At 44.2% G+C, this 13,888-nt stretch overlaps 1 protein-coding gene across 1 annotated transcript; it reads right to left on the reverse strand.

The window, feature by feature from the left end:
* Positions 1 to 7,820: 7,820 nt before the first annotated feature.
* FADD (Fas associated via death domain) lies at positions 7,821 to 9,014 on the reverse strand. The gene is made up of 2 exons (XM_061343517.1): positions 8,685 to 9,014; positions 7,821 to 8,246 (listed from the first exon to the last, which is right to left on the reverse strand). The coding sequence occupies exons 1-2, from the start codon at positions 8,983 to 8,985 to the stop codon at positions 7,888 to 7,890; spliced, it is 660 nt and encodes a 219-aa protein (XP_061199501.1). The 5' UTR covers positions 8,986 to 9,014; the 3' UTR covers positions 7,821 to 7,887.
* Positions 9,015 to 13,888: the final 4,874 nt, after the last annotated feature.

Here is a 13,888-nt window from a genome sequence, read left to right on the forward strand (position 1 = left end):
TCTCTTTGTGTGGAAAAAACAGGAAGCTGCCACTGCTGCTGTAACATTTGACATGATAACGTGTGAAAAACAGGATGTTCCCTGACCTGCTTACAGGTATTGTGGCAATCCATCTGTGCCCAATTTTCCCTAGCTGAGGTTGTTGAATACATTAAAACCCACGGGAACAGGCTGTCTGAATAACAAGGGATGATACAAGAAATGTCCAAGTCCTCTACAAGCCACCAAGAAAACAAGTGCTGGCAGTCCCTCAGGCTCATGTGTTATAATAATGCCACGCTTAATGATGTGTGTGGGGATAAGTTTGCAGGAGGGAGATAAAGGATGAAAGCAACCTTTTAAAGGAGAAAATGCAAGAAGCCTATGGGGCACTTCAGGTATCATTTAAGTAAAAGAAAATGTGATCTAAGTTCTCCATAATCCTTCCTCTAATTCCTCTGAATTAGCCTGTGGGAATCTCTCAGACCTCACAAAACAAATAGGTCTGAACAACAGACATCAGACCTTGCTGATGAAGCCTCTTCTGGCAGAAGACATGGCACAACCATAGAATCATAGACTAGTTTAGGTTGGAAGGGACCTTCAAAGCTCACCTACTTCCAGCCCCCTGCAGTAAGCAGGGACATCTTCAACTAGATCAGGTTGCTTAGAACCATGCTTGAATCAGCCATTATTAAAATGGTCACCATTAAAAAAATCAGTTCAAACTAAATGCAAGTATCCTTAATAACAGTACTCCACAAGCCAGCAGGAATACTAACCTAGGAAATGCATAAGCATTGGTGTTACGTGATGTGTGAAAGCAAACTCAGGGCACTTTCCAAAGGTGTTGATTGATAATGAAATCAAGTACTCCAAATGGTTTTGTCCTGGTATCTAGTCTGAGAGTGTGGTCTCAGCACTTGTGCAGTGCTTCATTCACAGAAGTAAAGATGGGTGAGATCTGTCTTTGGCTGTCAAGCTGCAAAATGATCTGGTTCTTTCACACTGCTCAGTAGCTTATCCAGTGGAAATGATTCCTGGAGAGTCAGGAATTTCCAGGGCTGAGGATTTCTCACTCGGATGAGGATTCCTGTGTCCATTCCCACTTTAAGCAAGATGAGGAGAAAGAAGGATCTCCTTTTCCAGGGAGAAAGTCATGAGCACAGTATCCTATGCCACATTCCAGCTGTTTTTAGTTACCCGCTGTAACTAAAGAGGCTGTAAGAGGCTGTAGGGAGCACAAGGATGGGTTACGTATGCTGAGGAGCTCAAGGACTGTTTGGGATCTTGGCTAAGCACTGAAGTGGCTTGGACACCTTTCTTCCCCAGCATTATATTGTGGCTTGGACACCTTCCTTCCCCAGCATTATATTCATGAACCAAATGCAGGGTGGAAAATGTGGGTCCCACCCACAGAATTACTCTTACAATCAAGTTCATGGTTTGTGGGTGTCTCTTGCTCACATTAAGGTACTCACGTTACTGTTTGACTACGTTGGTCTAACATGAAACTAAGGGGTTTAAGTTCTAATTCATTCATTTAGTCACAGGAATAGATGTTTGAAGTGAGTCAAGGCTGGAGTACTGGCAAACATGAAGTTCCAGGAAATGAAAGGAAAAAACACTGCATGGAGTGAAGCACCTCATAAATGCAGTCATCTAAGATATATGGTAACACTTAATGCCCCTTAAAAGCCACAAGCCAGCTGCAGAATGTGACATTTCAGTCTCAAGAATCGCACATTCCATACGGAGACATGAAGTTCTTTAGCATCAGAGGGCTATGTCTTAAACTAGAATACAGAAAACTGTATGAGCAGGTCCACAGTGAGTAACTTTGGTGATATGTAACAGAGCTGCAAGTAGCCCTTAGCTAGAAATGTACTTTACTGGGTTTAGCCCTACTCACTTGTAATTCATCTGCATATATATTAGCTACTTCATGCACAAACATGCAGTTAGACACACAAGTCTGAATTTTGCCTTTCAAGGTGGATATAGAAACAGAAGCACCCTGTGCTAAACTGGTGGGTAGGAAGAAGTTGAAAGGGAATGTGTTAATCTCTAGCCCTGTGCTCTCTCTCCTATGCCCTGTCCCAGTGGAGCAGTGGAACTGAAAGGAGAGAATTCAGTCAGGACATTTCATGTTACATTCCCGAGCTTGGGTTTTTGACGTGGTCACCAACAGGAGACTGCAGCAAATCTCACAGTTAGTAACAGCTTCCAACCCGTATTCAGCTGGCTGGGATAGCCAGAAGGCAGCGTGCTGCAGCCGCATGCCCACAGACTGCTGAGCACGCTGGTTGCCATGGGAATAATGGCTTTGGGGGTAATTCAGGCTATCCAGGGTTTCCCACGATAGGGAATTTACAGCTGGGAAGCTGTGCCTAAATTCTGCTCCCATTGAGTGTAACAAAGAAAAGCAAGCATGGATGTGGATGCCAGCAGCCATGGGCCCAGACCTGCCACGTGCTGCACCCTTTTAGTTCACTTCTGCTCTGCAGGTTTTTATCCCACCAATATTTGGCAATATGCCTGGAAGTGACAGGAAGAACCTCTCAGGGAGACCACTGGTGAGGAAACAAAGGTAAGCATTTAGCTCCACTGTTCCCATCTGACCATTAACAACAAGAAAAGCTTTGTGGCTTTGATGCCAAACCCTTCTCACTGATTATATGCTCACTGTATATAAAAATCAGGTATGTTCGCTTTACTATGCAGCATATATGCACTGTGTATAAAATCAGATCACTAACCAACTTGTGTACAGAAATGCAGCCTTCATGCATCCCTTTACCTTTGCCACAGGTAGTGTTCATGCTTGCAAAATAGCTGTTAAAACCCCTTAAAATTAGCCCCCAATAAGAAGTGCTTACTGATTAAATGCTGCAGATCATTCTGAAGTTTACGCTCCTGCTGGGATCAACAGGAATAATGGAATTAAGAAATGGAAAAGAAAACATGACAAAAATTGGGAGCATTATTAATTGCAAGATTACTGCTTTACATAGGAGTCCTATAAAGCTGGGCTCACCTGTAACACCTAAAACACCAACCCCAGGAGATCCTGTTTGGATGGTCCTTACCTCTTTAATGACAAAGGTCCATTTTATCCCTGTGTAACTTCACGCAGCACAAGAGCCTGGACTGATGGCTTGAACACTATGAAGAAAATACAAATGGCATTTTGGTAACTTTTGAAGCAGTTGACATGAGCTGACATTAAGCTGCTTTCCTAAGCAAAGGTACTTACCACAATGCACTGGAGATGTTAATCCTCAAAACCTCTTTCAGAGGTGTTCTTATACACCAATCTTTCAGAGAATACACCCAAACCCCTTGACCTGGCTGCAATAGCTGGTTACTTTGAAACTGCAGTACGGTGACCTGCCAGAAACACAGCATTGCTCATCTTTGACAAGCTCAACCCCAAGCCGAAAGAAAGGAAGGCGACGTTAGCATCCACACCACCACCACCACACGCAGCGTATTTGGGAAACAATGGGTTTTCAACGACCAGCACTGATCAAGTCACAGGGGTTACTGAATTTAAACCCCATCGGTGTCACCAACCAAAGGTATTTGCATGTGTGTTACATCAGATTGCACAAGAACAAACCCGTGTCGTTTTCAGTCTGGTTTCAGAAATGAATGGGTAATGCTCTCCACAACGACGTGCTTGCAGGAGTAGTTCTGTGGATGAAACTCAGGCCTATTTACTCATCAAGAGTGCCCGTGAGTTTACTCCACACACAAGCCTGAACTGATCTGCACTTTTCCTGCAGCTGAGTAAAACTGCACTTCCTTGGCTGTAAACCTGCAATTCCCAGAGCCCATTGCAACACACCCTCTTCATGTTAAGGAATCCTCAGCTACAAGGGGCATTATAAAGGCAAAGACTCTTCAAAGGGTCTTGAACCTTTACTTGTAACTCCTTCCCCAACCCCTCCTCTCACCCCCATAGTTCTAGTTTCATGGTATATGCTTTAAACAGTAGTTTCTATAATTCCTCCAGTGTACCCTTGCAATATAAGCATTGGCAGAGAAAAGAAGTAATAAATCAAAAGAGGAAAAACAACTCTGTGCTGGCACACATTTTAAGGCCATAGGTGATCCGTGCAGGGAACGAGAACAGCACAAACCAGCTTTTGATAAAGGAACAGTGATGAGGAATACATTTACATTGGGAAACACTCAACCAAAACACTCGAATTAAGAGCATGCCGAGTGCCAGAGGCTGGGGATGCAGCGTGTGTTACTGAGCCTTCTGCTTTAGACAATTAAATGAAGCAATGAGATTTCAGAAAGCAGCCAAATATTGTAGGCCTGAAACAAAGACTGAAGGGAACAGAGCTGCCTGTGTGTGGGGAATGGAGAAAACAGGGCATTGCATCTGAAATATTCATGACACCCAATTTGTGCAAGGCTTCAACTTGGTAATGACAATCTTAATATGGTATCTATAATTGGTATCTGAAAATATCATAGGAAATGGCAAACAAGTACTGAAGGGGAGTATGAAGCAACATGGAAAAGCAATCATCCTAAAGGGAGTTCTCCCGAGATGCCACTTTTACTCTCAACATGATTTGATGGCTGTTTTCTCTCCAGGCTGTAAGGAAACAAGGCTCTCAAGAGACTAAAAGGAAAAGGGTTTAGTAATTCCTCCCAGGCAGATCCTCCTGCAGAGTATCACAGAGGATTTGATAAAACGGGTAATTAAATTACTCATCTCACGGATTCAAAGCTTTTAAGTGCATGCTATCGCTTCAGTGCCAGCATATCCTTCACGAGACACCAAAGCCTCTATCAATTTAACTTCTTAACACATCCTCTAAAAGCCTGAACAGGTTTAGAATAAGCTATAAACTGGTTTTAATTAATTATACACCAAATACAACACCCTTACCACAGAATGCCTAGCAGAGGAAAAAGGAAAGAGTCGTAAGGCACTCACTCACAGAGCTCCTGTCTCCCATGCATACACTGCGCTGTGACTCAGTTTTAAGCTCCTGCGGGCTGGCAGAGATTTGTTTTCTTTCTCAGTTCCGAGAGTGACTGCACTGAAATGCTGCTCCTGACAGGAAAACTAAAGACTTTTTAGCACTTTTGGGTCACGAGGCACTGGAACAGACTGCCCAAAGAAGCCCTAAAGGCTCCATCCCTGGCAGTGTTCAAGGCCAGAGCCTTGGGTGACAGCGTCTAGTGTGAGGTGGCCCTGCCCATGGCAGGGGGTTGGAACTAGATGAGCTTAAGGTCCCTTCCAACCCAAACCTTCTGTGATTCTATGACTTCTGAGACATTCAATGACAAAGCTTTTTGCCTTTTCTTTTTCCCCTATGTTCCAAAAACACTGGTAACATAATCCATTTAGCACCACTCCTTGCTTTAAAAGTGTCCTTCACCTTCTCCCAATTAGGGATCTCGTGACAGACAGCAACCCCATAATATAATAAACCAGTCCAATTTATTTTGGTTTTAAGGAATTATTTTTAATGAAATGTGCACAAAGTGAGACAATAGAAAACTCGGAATTAAAAGTTGTAAAAATAACTTTTGAGTCCAAAAAGCTTCATTGGAAAATAAAAGCTCACTCCCTGGATAACAATACATCTCCTTACAAATTGAGCCCTTTTCCCTTACCCCTCCCTCCCAATGAAAAGTTTTTGTCCCATTCATTCCATTTGACCTTTTCCCCACATAATTAAGTTTTTAATCTCTAATAAAAGCAGTTTTAATTGGCCCTGAGGTACTGCATGGATTGATGCAGTCTAGATCATGGCTTTCATACACAGCAGAACATCCACAGTGTACAAATCCTTAAAGAAACGAGGGACTTTATCTTACAAGGCAGAGTATTTCTTACAGCTGACAAGCGCTTGGCTACAACTAACAAGTTATCCCTACTGATTCCTAAGGTATCTTGGTTACATGCAGCAGGCAGGATACTTCTGTTCATATTCCAGATAAATCTAGCTTCTGAGAACCAAAGACTTACTACAAGTGGGTAAGAAAAACATGTTGCTGCTCAGATTGGGCTCAGAACTGTTGCACAGCTGTCTCACCACAAACATAACTCATCTTGCTAACTTCTCCACTCTGCTCACACAGATTGCTTAGATGCATAAAGCAAAAAAGGCTGAAGCAACATTTTTCTTTAAATGCTATAGAATGAAGACTTTATCTATTAAATAAAACCCTCCAGAACATCTGAGGTGGTCATTCAGCTGAAGTGCAGCACTGGATCTCCTGGAAGTCTGAAGCTGGCAACTGACACAACTGTTGGAGCAAGTACTTAAGAGGTCTGTACCTGCCCAAAAGGCAGACAAATGGGAACTTCTGTATTTACCCATCACTTCTTTGCATGGATACAATCACTGATATTTAATACATGATGATTAGAAAAACACTTGCGAGTATCAGTTAAGGCAAAAAACTTACTGAAATGGTTAAGTTCACATTACAGCACTTTCATTAACTGTGATCAAGTTTTCAGGTATCATTGTGTAAAGCAGAGGCAAAAGCCTGAAAGTTATCAATGTCACAGCATTTATGCAGAGCAGTGGTACGTTACACGCTAACACCTGGCCTTCACAGTAGAGGCACCATGTATAACTGAAAGGGGCTCAAAGTCACTGCAAAAAAGGAGCCTCTCCTCTCCCAGTATCTGTGAAGATGTCTGCAGTAACAAACAATCCTACTCATTTAAACATAATGATTTCAGAGGACTTTCCTCCCTCACACAGAGAACAGTTCTCTACAGCCCTGCATGTCTTGAAGCTTGTACAACTTTTCCAGCCTTAGCTTAGGCATGAAGGCCATTTCTAAAGTCTGTTCCACGTTAAAGCTGAATCTGGTCTCATTCACACCCTCTTTGCTCTGAGAGTTGCTCACAACCAATTCCAAAAGATGTTAAGGCACAGGAATGAACTAAACAACTGCAGAGGACTTGGAAGAGCTGTTGGATCTGGAGTAACTCCTGAAGACAACAAGCTGTGGTGGAAAGCAGCTGATCTTCAAGGGATACCACTAGAGAAAAGTCCATATTATGTATCTGCTCTCAGGAGGCTTTCACACCCCTTTGCTAAACCCAGTTTGTTTTCTAGGCTGTTACAGTACAGTTTTGTTACTATAAGCACAGATAACTGCAGACGCTTATGAGGTAAGATGCAACTTCCAGCAGACATGACTGGGATACAGACATCTGTGAGGCAGGTTCTGAGAGGATTCCTAGGAAAGAATCTTGCACTGATGGCAGTAAAAGGAGGCTGCTGTAAAGATCTGTGACACAGTTTCTTTCACAGCTTCAGGAGAATATTGCCTTCACGATGAAGGCAGGCACTTGATGCAGGCATTTTGATTTCAATTAGTTAATTTTCAACCATTTCCTGCTAATAAAAAGCCACCACAGTAGTTCCTACCCTCCTCACACTGCAGTTGTGGAGCCAAAGGTTACAGTGATCTTCGTATCCTTTTACAAAGAGCAAGTGTATTTGACAAATTATGGAAGACATTATCTTATGCTACTTAAAGAGAAAACCCAGTACAGAGCTAAGCTATTCCTTCCCCTTTTCATACTACAGTTGTAATAGGCCACAAAAAAAACAACCTCCCCATGAAATTTTAACTACAGCTGCCTCAGAAGTGTCCCATGGATGCATTTTCAGAGCAGACGCATCTGACAGTTACCAGCAGTCAAGCAGATCTTGTTTTCAGGTGAGTGGTAGAAGGAAAGTGTGAGAATTTCTACAACACACAGAGTTCAGGTCTTGTGAAAGTTCAAATCTCTTAAAGCATAAAATTACAAAGCATTACCTCAAAGTTATTTGGGTTCAGAAATCAACATATTAAGGCATGTAAATTATTAGCAGAAAAAGTAACTGAACCACCAATTCTGAGTTTGGTTCAGAAGAGTGGAAGGCACTCGGTACTTCTCTCATCCTCTCTGGGGGACGTGGGATTGTTTTGATGTTGATGTAAGCTGGTTCCAGCATCCAGTTGTGAGAGCTTCTGTTCAACTATGTCTGCCACCAAATTCTTATGGCAGCCCCGAAGGGCTTTCAGTAAGTCAGCCACCTTTGCATCTTTTCCCTTCCATTTCTGCCAGGCTCGCAGGGACTGAAACAACTGTTCATACAAGCTAAATGGATACTCTGCCACTATTCTGTCAATTTTCACTTCAGAAAGGCCCAGTTTTCGTGCCAGCATCTTCCAGTCCCTCCCGATGTTTTCACATATGACTTCAACAGCTGCGTTCTGAAGACCTGAAATAGCAGAAATGTGCTTAGTGATGGATTTACTGAGAAATAAAATACAACGTTTAAAAGTTGGTTGACGGTGCTTTTTGTTAGCAGAACACTACTACTCTTTCTGTCTCACACCAAGTTTTGGAAACCCACTGGATATACTCAGAATCCCAGGCACACAGCATTAACTGCAATGTACTGTTGTATGTATCACTTATTGCAAGTGACCGTTTGGTAAAAAAGGGAAGAAATTTCCACCCCAGAAAGCCGTTCGCAGCATCTGCTGCCCTCAAGGCCCATTTACAGGGTACAAAAGACTCCCAAGTACCAGCGGAAGCACCCTCAGCAGTGGGCGCAGCTACAGCCGCTGAGGGCAGCCGCATTCTGTGTTGCCTCTGAACACCCCATAACGGGGTTGCCTGGGGGGGTGTGTTAAAAACGAATAAATCCACCTACGTTTTTCATGCGCATCTGGTTCATTATCAGAAGCACTAACTTCTCCTTGCTCCACGAACTCCTTTAGTTCTGCGACCAAGTCATCTCTGTTAATAGCCTTAAACAAGCCGTCAAGCAACGCCGTCCGGTCGCTTGCGATCAGCTGTTGCTCGAGGAGTATGCTGAAGAGCTCCCCGCCGCTCTCGGCAGCCTCAAGCTTCCTTTTCCCGATCTCCCCCCTCAGGAGGAACTTGAGGGAAGAGAGCTCATCTTTCGACAGCCTCGAGGAGAAAGAGTGCAGCAGTATCAAAAACGGATCCATGGCGCCGAGGCCTGCGCCGCAGCCACCACCGTCCGCACCCTCCGGGAAGGAAACGCGTTCCTGTTACCACACAGCGGATTCCCGGGAGGAGGGGGAGCGCGGTCCCGAACCGGCAGAGATCAGATCGGATCGGACCCGGCGCGGCCCGGAGCCGGCAGCGCCGCAATGGCGGAACACTGCCCCGACCCCCAGCCCGCGCCTGCTCTTCTCGGAAGTGACGTAACGCCGCCGGCGGGTTTCCGCCACGCCACAAAATGGCGGCCGCGCGTCTGTTCTGTGGTGGTGTTGGGTTGTGCTCTTACTGAGGGTGAGTTTAGGGGTAGCTCGGTGCGGAAGAAGGCTTCGGAGGCGAACGGGCTTGTTTTGTAATGGGGGATACAGAACCGTGTGTCAGGGCGGAGCTCGGGCGGTCTCCTGCCGCAGGAGGAGCAGGGTCGGGTCCTGCCCCCTCAACCTGGCCAAACCTTAAGTTGGGGGAACTGGAGGTTCCCCGATTAATGGAGGATTGTTGGATTCTTGTGAGCACCTACACCTACAAAGGTTAGTTTTGCAAAAGGAGAACAGTATATACGGATGAAAGGATTTGCTCATTGAAGAGCAAGAAAGGTCACAGCAGAGCTCTGCTCCCAAAGAGGCACAGTCCCCATGGAGTCTCCCCAGAAAAGCTGCATCTGCCCTCTTTGCAGCCTCGGCTGCCCCCGAGAACTCCATCTTTCCCTGAAAACACAGGGCTGCAGCCTGGTCGTTGTTCCTGACGGAGATTGGTTGTGACATACACTAACTGCTGACCTTTAAAAGGGAGGAAACAGGGCACATCTGAAGTGCCTGGATTCCAAAGGCTATTTTTATACAAGCTGAAGGGTGAACTTCTCATAAATGGGAAAGATCAGGTTCGTGCCATTGTTTTGTAGGTCCCCAAAGCTCAGGCAAACCACGATGTTTTTTCTCCACATCACATGTAGGTAGTGCAGAGATCTCTCTGTTCCTGGTGACCACTGGCACGTTGATTCCCTAAGCTACCCCATTGCCAATAGTTTCCAGTGCATCCTTTAACTTATTATTACTGCCACACACAAATACACCCATGGTCCTTGTCATAAACAGATTGCAGTGTCAGGCACACAAGTGTAAGTGTTATCTTCCGCATCTCCAGTCTCACATTCCAAGCGAGGAACAACTCCTACTCCCAAAACACTTCCCTAACTCCCGTAGGCACAAGACCAAGGGACCCAATATATGGAGCTGGCTACGCTCATGGAGCCCATCTGTGCATCCTCAGCAGTGGGCATGAAGTAAGAAAATGTGTATTTCATATAGAATATAAGATTTGTTTCCCATATATTCCTCCCAGGATATATGAACATTGGGCTGCAATGTCTGCTCCAAGTATGCATTCCCTTAAAATCATTTCCTTTCCTATGTTATAGCATTAGCAATATTTTCTTTGATTTTTAGCTGGATAATCCTAAAATTCACAATAAATTTGGGGCTTCCAGCAGCCTCCTTCCCCCCCCCCCCCCCCGATGCTACTTATCCAGGAAAGGCAACAGGGTGTACCTAATGCCAACCTTGAAAAGCAGCCAACATGCATATTACTCTCAGTCTCCCAACCCTAATTATTCTATGATTCTTTGATTCTATTAAACCTGTTTAGAAGAGAGATCTTTTTTAGTCCCTAAATGCTGCAAATAAGAATCAAAGAATCATAGAATAGCTAGGGTTGGAAAGGACCTTAAGATCATCCAGTTCCAACCCCCTGCCATGGGCAGGGACACCTCACACTAAACCATGACACCCAAGGCTCTGTTCAACCTGGCCTTGAACACTGCCAGGGGTGGAGCATTCACAACTTCCCTGGGCAACCCATTCCAGTGCCTCACCACCCTCATAGTAAAAAACTTCTTCCTTATATCCAATCTAAACTTCCCCTGTTTAAGTTTTAACCTGTTACCCCTTGTCCTATCACTACAGTCCCTAGTGAAGAGTCCCTCCCCAGCATCCTTATAGGCCCCCTTCAGATACTGGAAGGCTGCTCTGTGGTCTCCACACAGACTTCTCTTCTCCAGGCTGAACAGCCCCAACTTTCTCAGCCTATCTTCATACAGGAGGTGCTCCAGTCCCCTGATCATCCTCGTGGCCTCCTCTGGACTTGTTCCAACAGTTCCATGTCCTTTTAATGTTGAGGACACCAGAACTGCACACAATACTCCAAGTAAGGAAATGAACCTATTGCAGGGTCTCATGGTAAAATAAATAGTGAAAGGAATTAGCACTAAGAATTTGTGCTGGGGTGAGATATGCCTGTTTTAAGAGATGTATTTTCCATCTGCAGCTCTGAATATACTTTAAGCTGAGGGAAAGAACATTAATTACAAGGGTAGTGTGAGGCCAAGGAGAATTTGCAGTGTGGGGCTTAATTTATAAAGCAGACGTAAGCCTTAGTAATGATCTAAGAAGTATAAAATCCAGTTGAATAAAATCTCATTTACATTTTGCCAAGGAAGGTGACTGCACAAAACAGGAGGAGCCAAATCCCATCGCGCATAGTTGCGCCTGGTGATGGCAGCCACCCAACTCAGAGACAAATCTACGTGAAGGAAGTCTAATCAGTGCCACTTATAGCTTTATTCTCTATCCCTTGAGATGCAGTTGAAAGCAACATCAACTGAGATTTTAACAGGTTCATATGAACTTAGCAGCCAGATTCTGCACTGAAGTACGAGGAGGTGTGAAAGCAATTCCACACAAGTGTAATTCTAAAGGTGTCTAAATTAGTAACAAAAATAGAAGTAAAAGACACAGATCACCATTTTATTAAGATATAAGTCATTGCTTCAAGGCTTTTAAACTCAATCCTAATGCCTGGCCTAGTGATTTAGTAGCCCCGTTTATTATGTGTGAATCTGACCTGTTAATGCTACTTTGACCCATTCACAGATGAAGGTACCCGAGCAAAGTGCTTTCCTCCAGTTATTTCCTTTGAAAGCAGTTCATGGGGCTTTAGGAAAGAAGGTATCTGCCAAGGTGAGCAGATCCTAACTGCTCCACATCAGAATAAAACTTAATAGAATTGATTTATTAGAGCAGCTCAGATTTCAGTGGAGGTTTCCCAGATATTGAAGTGCTATGAATGATCCAGCTCCTAACCAACGAATTCGGAGGTTTCTTGAGGTGAGATGATTCCTTACAAAATACTGCAGAGGGAGCTCGAAGCCTGGGAGTGTTTCAGACTGAGCTCTTTGACTTCATGGTGGAAGAGCAGGGTAAAGAGAGCAAGCATTGATTCATTTCTGCGGAGCTTTAGGTGATGTGACCAGGACATTCAGGCCACAAACACCCACTTAGAGACTGGGGACATGAAATGGTGAAGCCCGTGGCTGCCCTTGGCAGGGCCTGTGCACTGTCACACTGCATGAATAAACATGGCGTGGGTGGCAGGTTGATGGGGAGGGTTCATGGCTTATTAAACCGCTGCTTTAAAAAGCTGTGTATTAACCGTGTGCCCTGAGAAGTCAACGTTTTGGTACAATGTATGCAGCTGTACACAGGTGTGAACCACGGGTGACCAAGGTAAGTTTGCATGGAAACTCTGGAAGATGCTTTGTGTGTTCCAGCTGAGGGAGCCCACATTTCTGGCTGGCTCTTCGTTGCTCTGCTGCGGGGCTGTGGAGATGTCTGATGGTTCTAATCCCTCTGATGTAGTCTGATTTGCTGTTAGTGCTCATTAACAGGTATACGAGTTGCTAAATTCACTTTAGCATGTGAGGCAGTTATTCTGAGCAATTTCTTCCTGAAGATAAACCTATGCACAATATGATACAGAAATGCCAAATCTCATGCTAACTTACACCTCACACTTGTCTTCTGCCGTACCATACAGAGATACCAGTGTGGGTCTGAAGGCAAAATATCTCTTCAGGGTGAGGAAGAGCCATGGGACTTAAGTAATTTGTGAATCCAACACTTGCTTCAGCCCATTGACGCTCAAACCCGTAGTGGGCACCCATCGTGCAGTGATGGGCTCTCTGACTGGCTGAGAATGAAGCAACCAAAGTTAAGATAGGACTGGAAGGTGCTATTCATCCAGGGAAACAATCTAGCAGTTCTGGTTGCCAGGCTTGAAAGCTAATACTAACCAGTTTCTGAAGAGTGTATAGATTTGTTCTTTGTTTTTCGAGTTGCTGTATTGCTAGTTCCCAAGCCCAGTAAACACATGAGAAAGTACATACTTCCAACGTTAAGATTTATTTTCTTGGATACAAGATAAATGGAAGTGGTTTTCTGCAGTCTCCTTCTTTGCATTGGAAAATACAACATTCAGAGCAGCTATCAAAAAAGGTTAAGATAACTTAAAATTAATTATTTTGCAGGAAATGGATCCTTTTTGCACTAGTTTACATCATTTGGAAGTACAAGCATGCAAAGGTCTGTAAGTTCTATATTTGGAAGTAGAAGCCTGCAAATAGTTCTATACCACAGGACTTCATCTTCCCTTCCCTTACTGAGCACAGCAGTACTCAGTTGCCTGCTACACAGTATTGCTACACAGAGTGGCAGTGATTATTTTGTTGTGTCTGTGAATATTCCAGATCTAATCTCTTCTGCATTAACAGACTATGCTTTGGACCTGGTTGTTGTCACCAAAGAGAGGTGAAAACTGCAACCTTTCCCCAGCCATGCCTCTGCATCTGGCCTGCAGAATGGCCTCTTCTCAGACCAAAATATATCTTGGCCTCTAAAAGTCTCCCAGAGTTACTAAAATTTCACTTTAATAAATATAAATGAATGAATCTGGCCACACTTGCTTGATTTCTGGGTTAAACAGCTCACTACAGTGACTGGAGATAATGCAAGCTCAGAAAGGGGGAATACATTTCCTTAAAACAAGTATTACCTTACATAC

Source organism: Neopsephotus bourkii, unplaced genomic scaffold (assembly GCF_033783945.1).
Source record: "Neopsephotus bourkii isolate Nb327-2 ecotype Australia unplaced genomic scaffold, CSIRO-AGI_Nbou_v1 NB_1825, whole genome shotgun sequence".
Taxonomy (NCBI): Eukaryota; Metazoa; Chordata; class Aves; order Psittaciformes; family Psittacidae; genus Neopsephotus; species Neopsephotus bourkii.

Coding starts and splice junctions, on each gene's coding strand:
- FADD (XM_061343517.1), bottom strand. CDS start 8,985: ATGGATCCGTTTTTGATACTGCTGCACTCTTTCTCCTCGAGGCTGTCG. Junction 8,247..8,684: donor ACCAGATGCGCATGAAAAAC/GTAGGTGGATTT, acceptor CTGCTATTTCAG/GTCTTCAGAACGCAGCTGTT.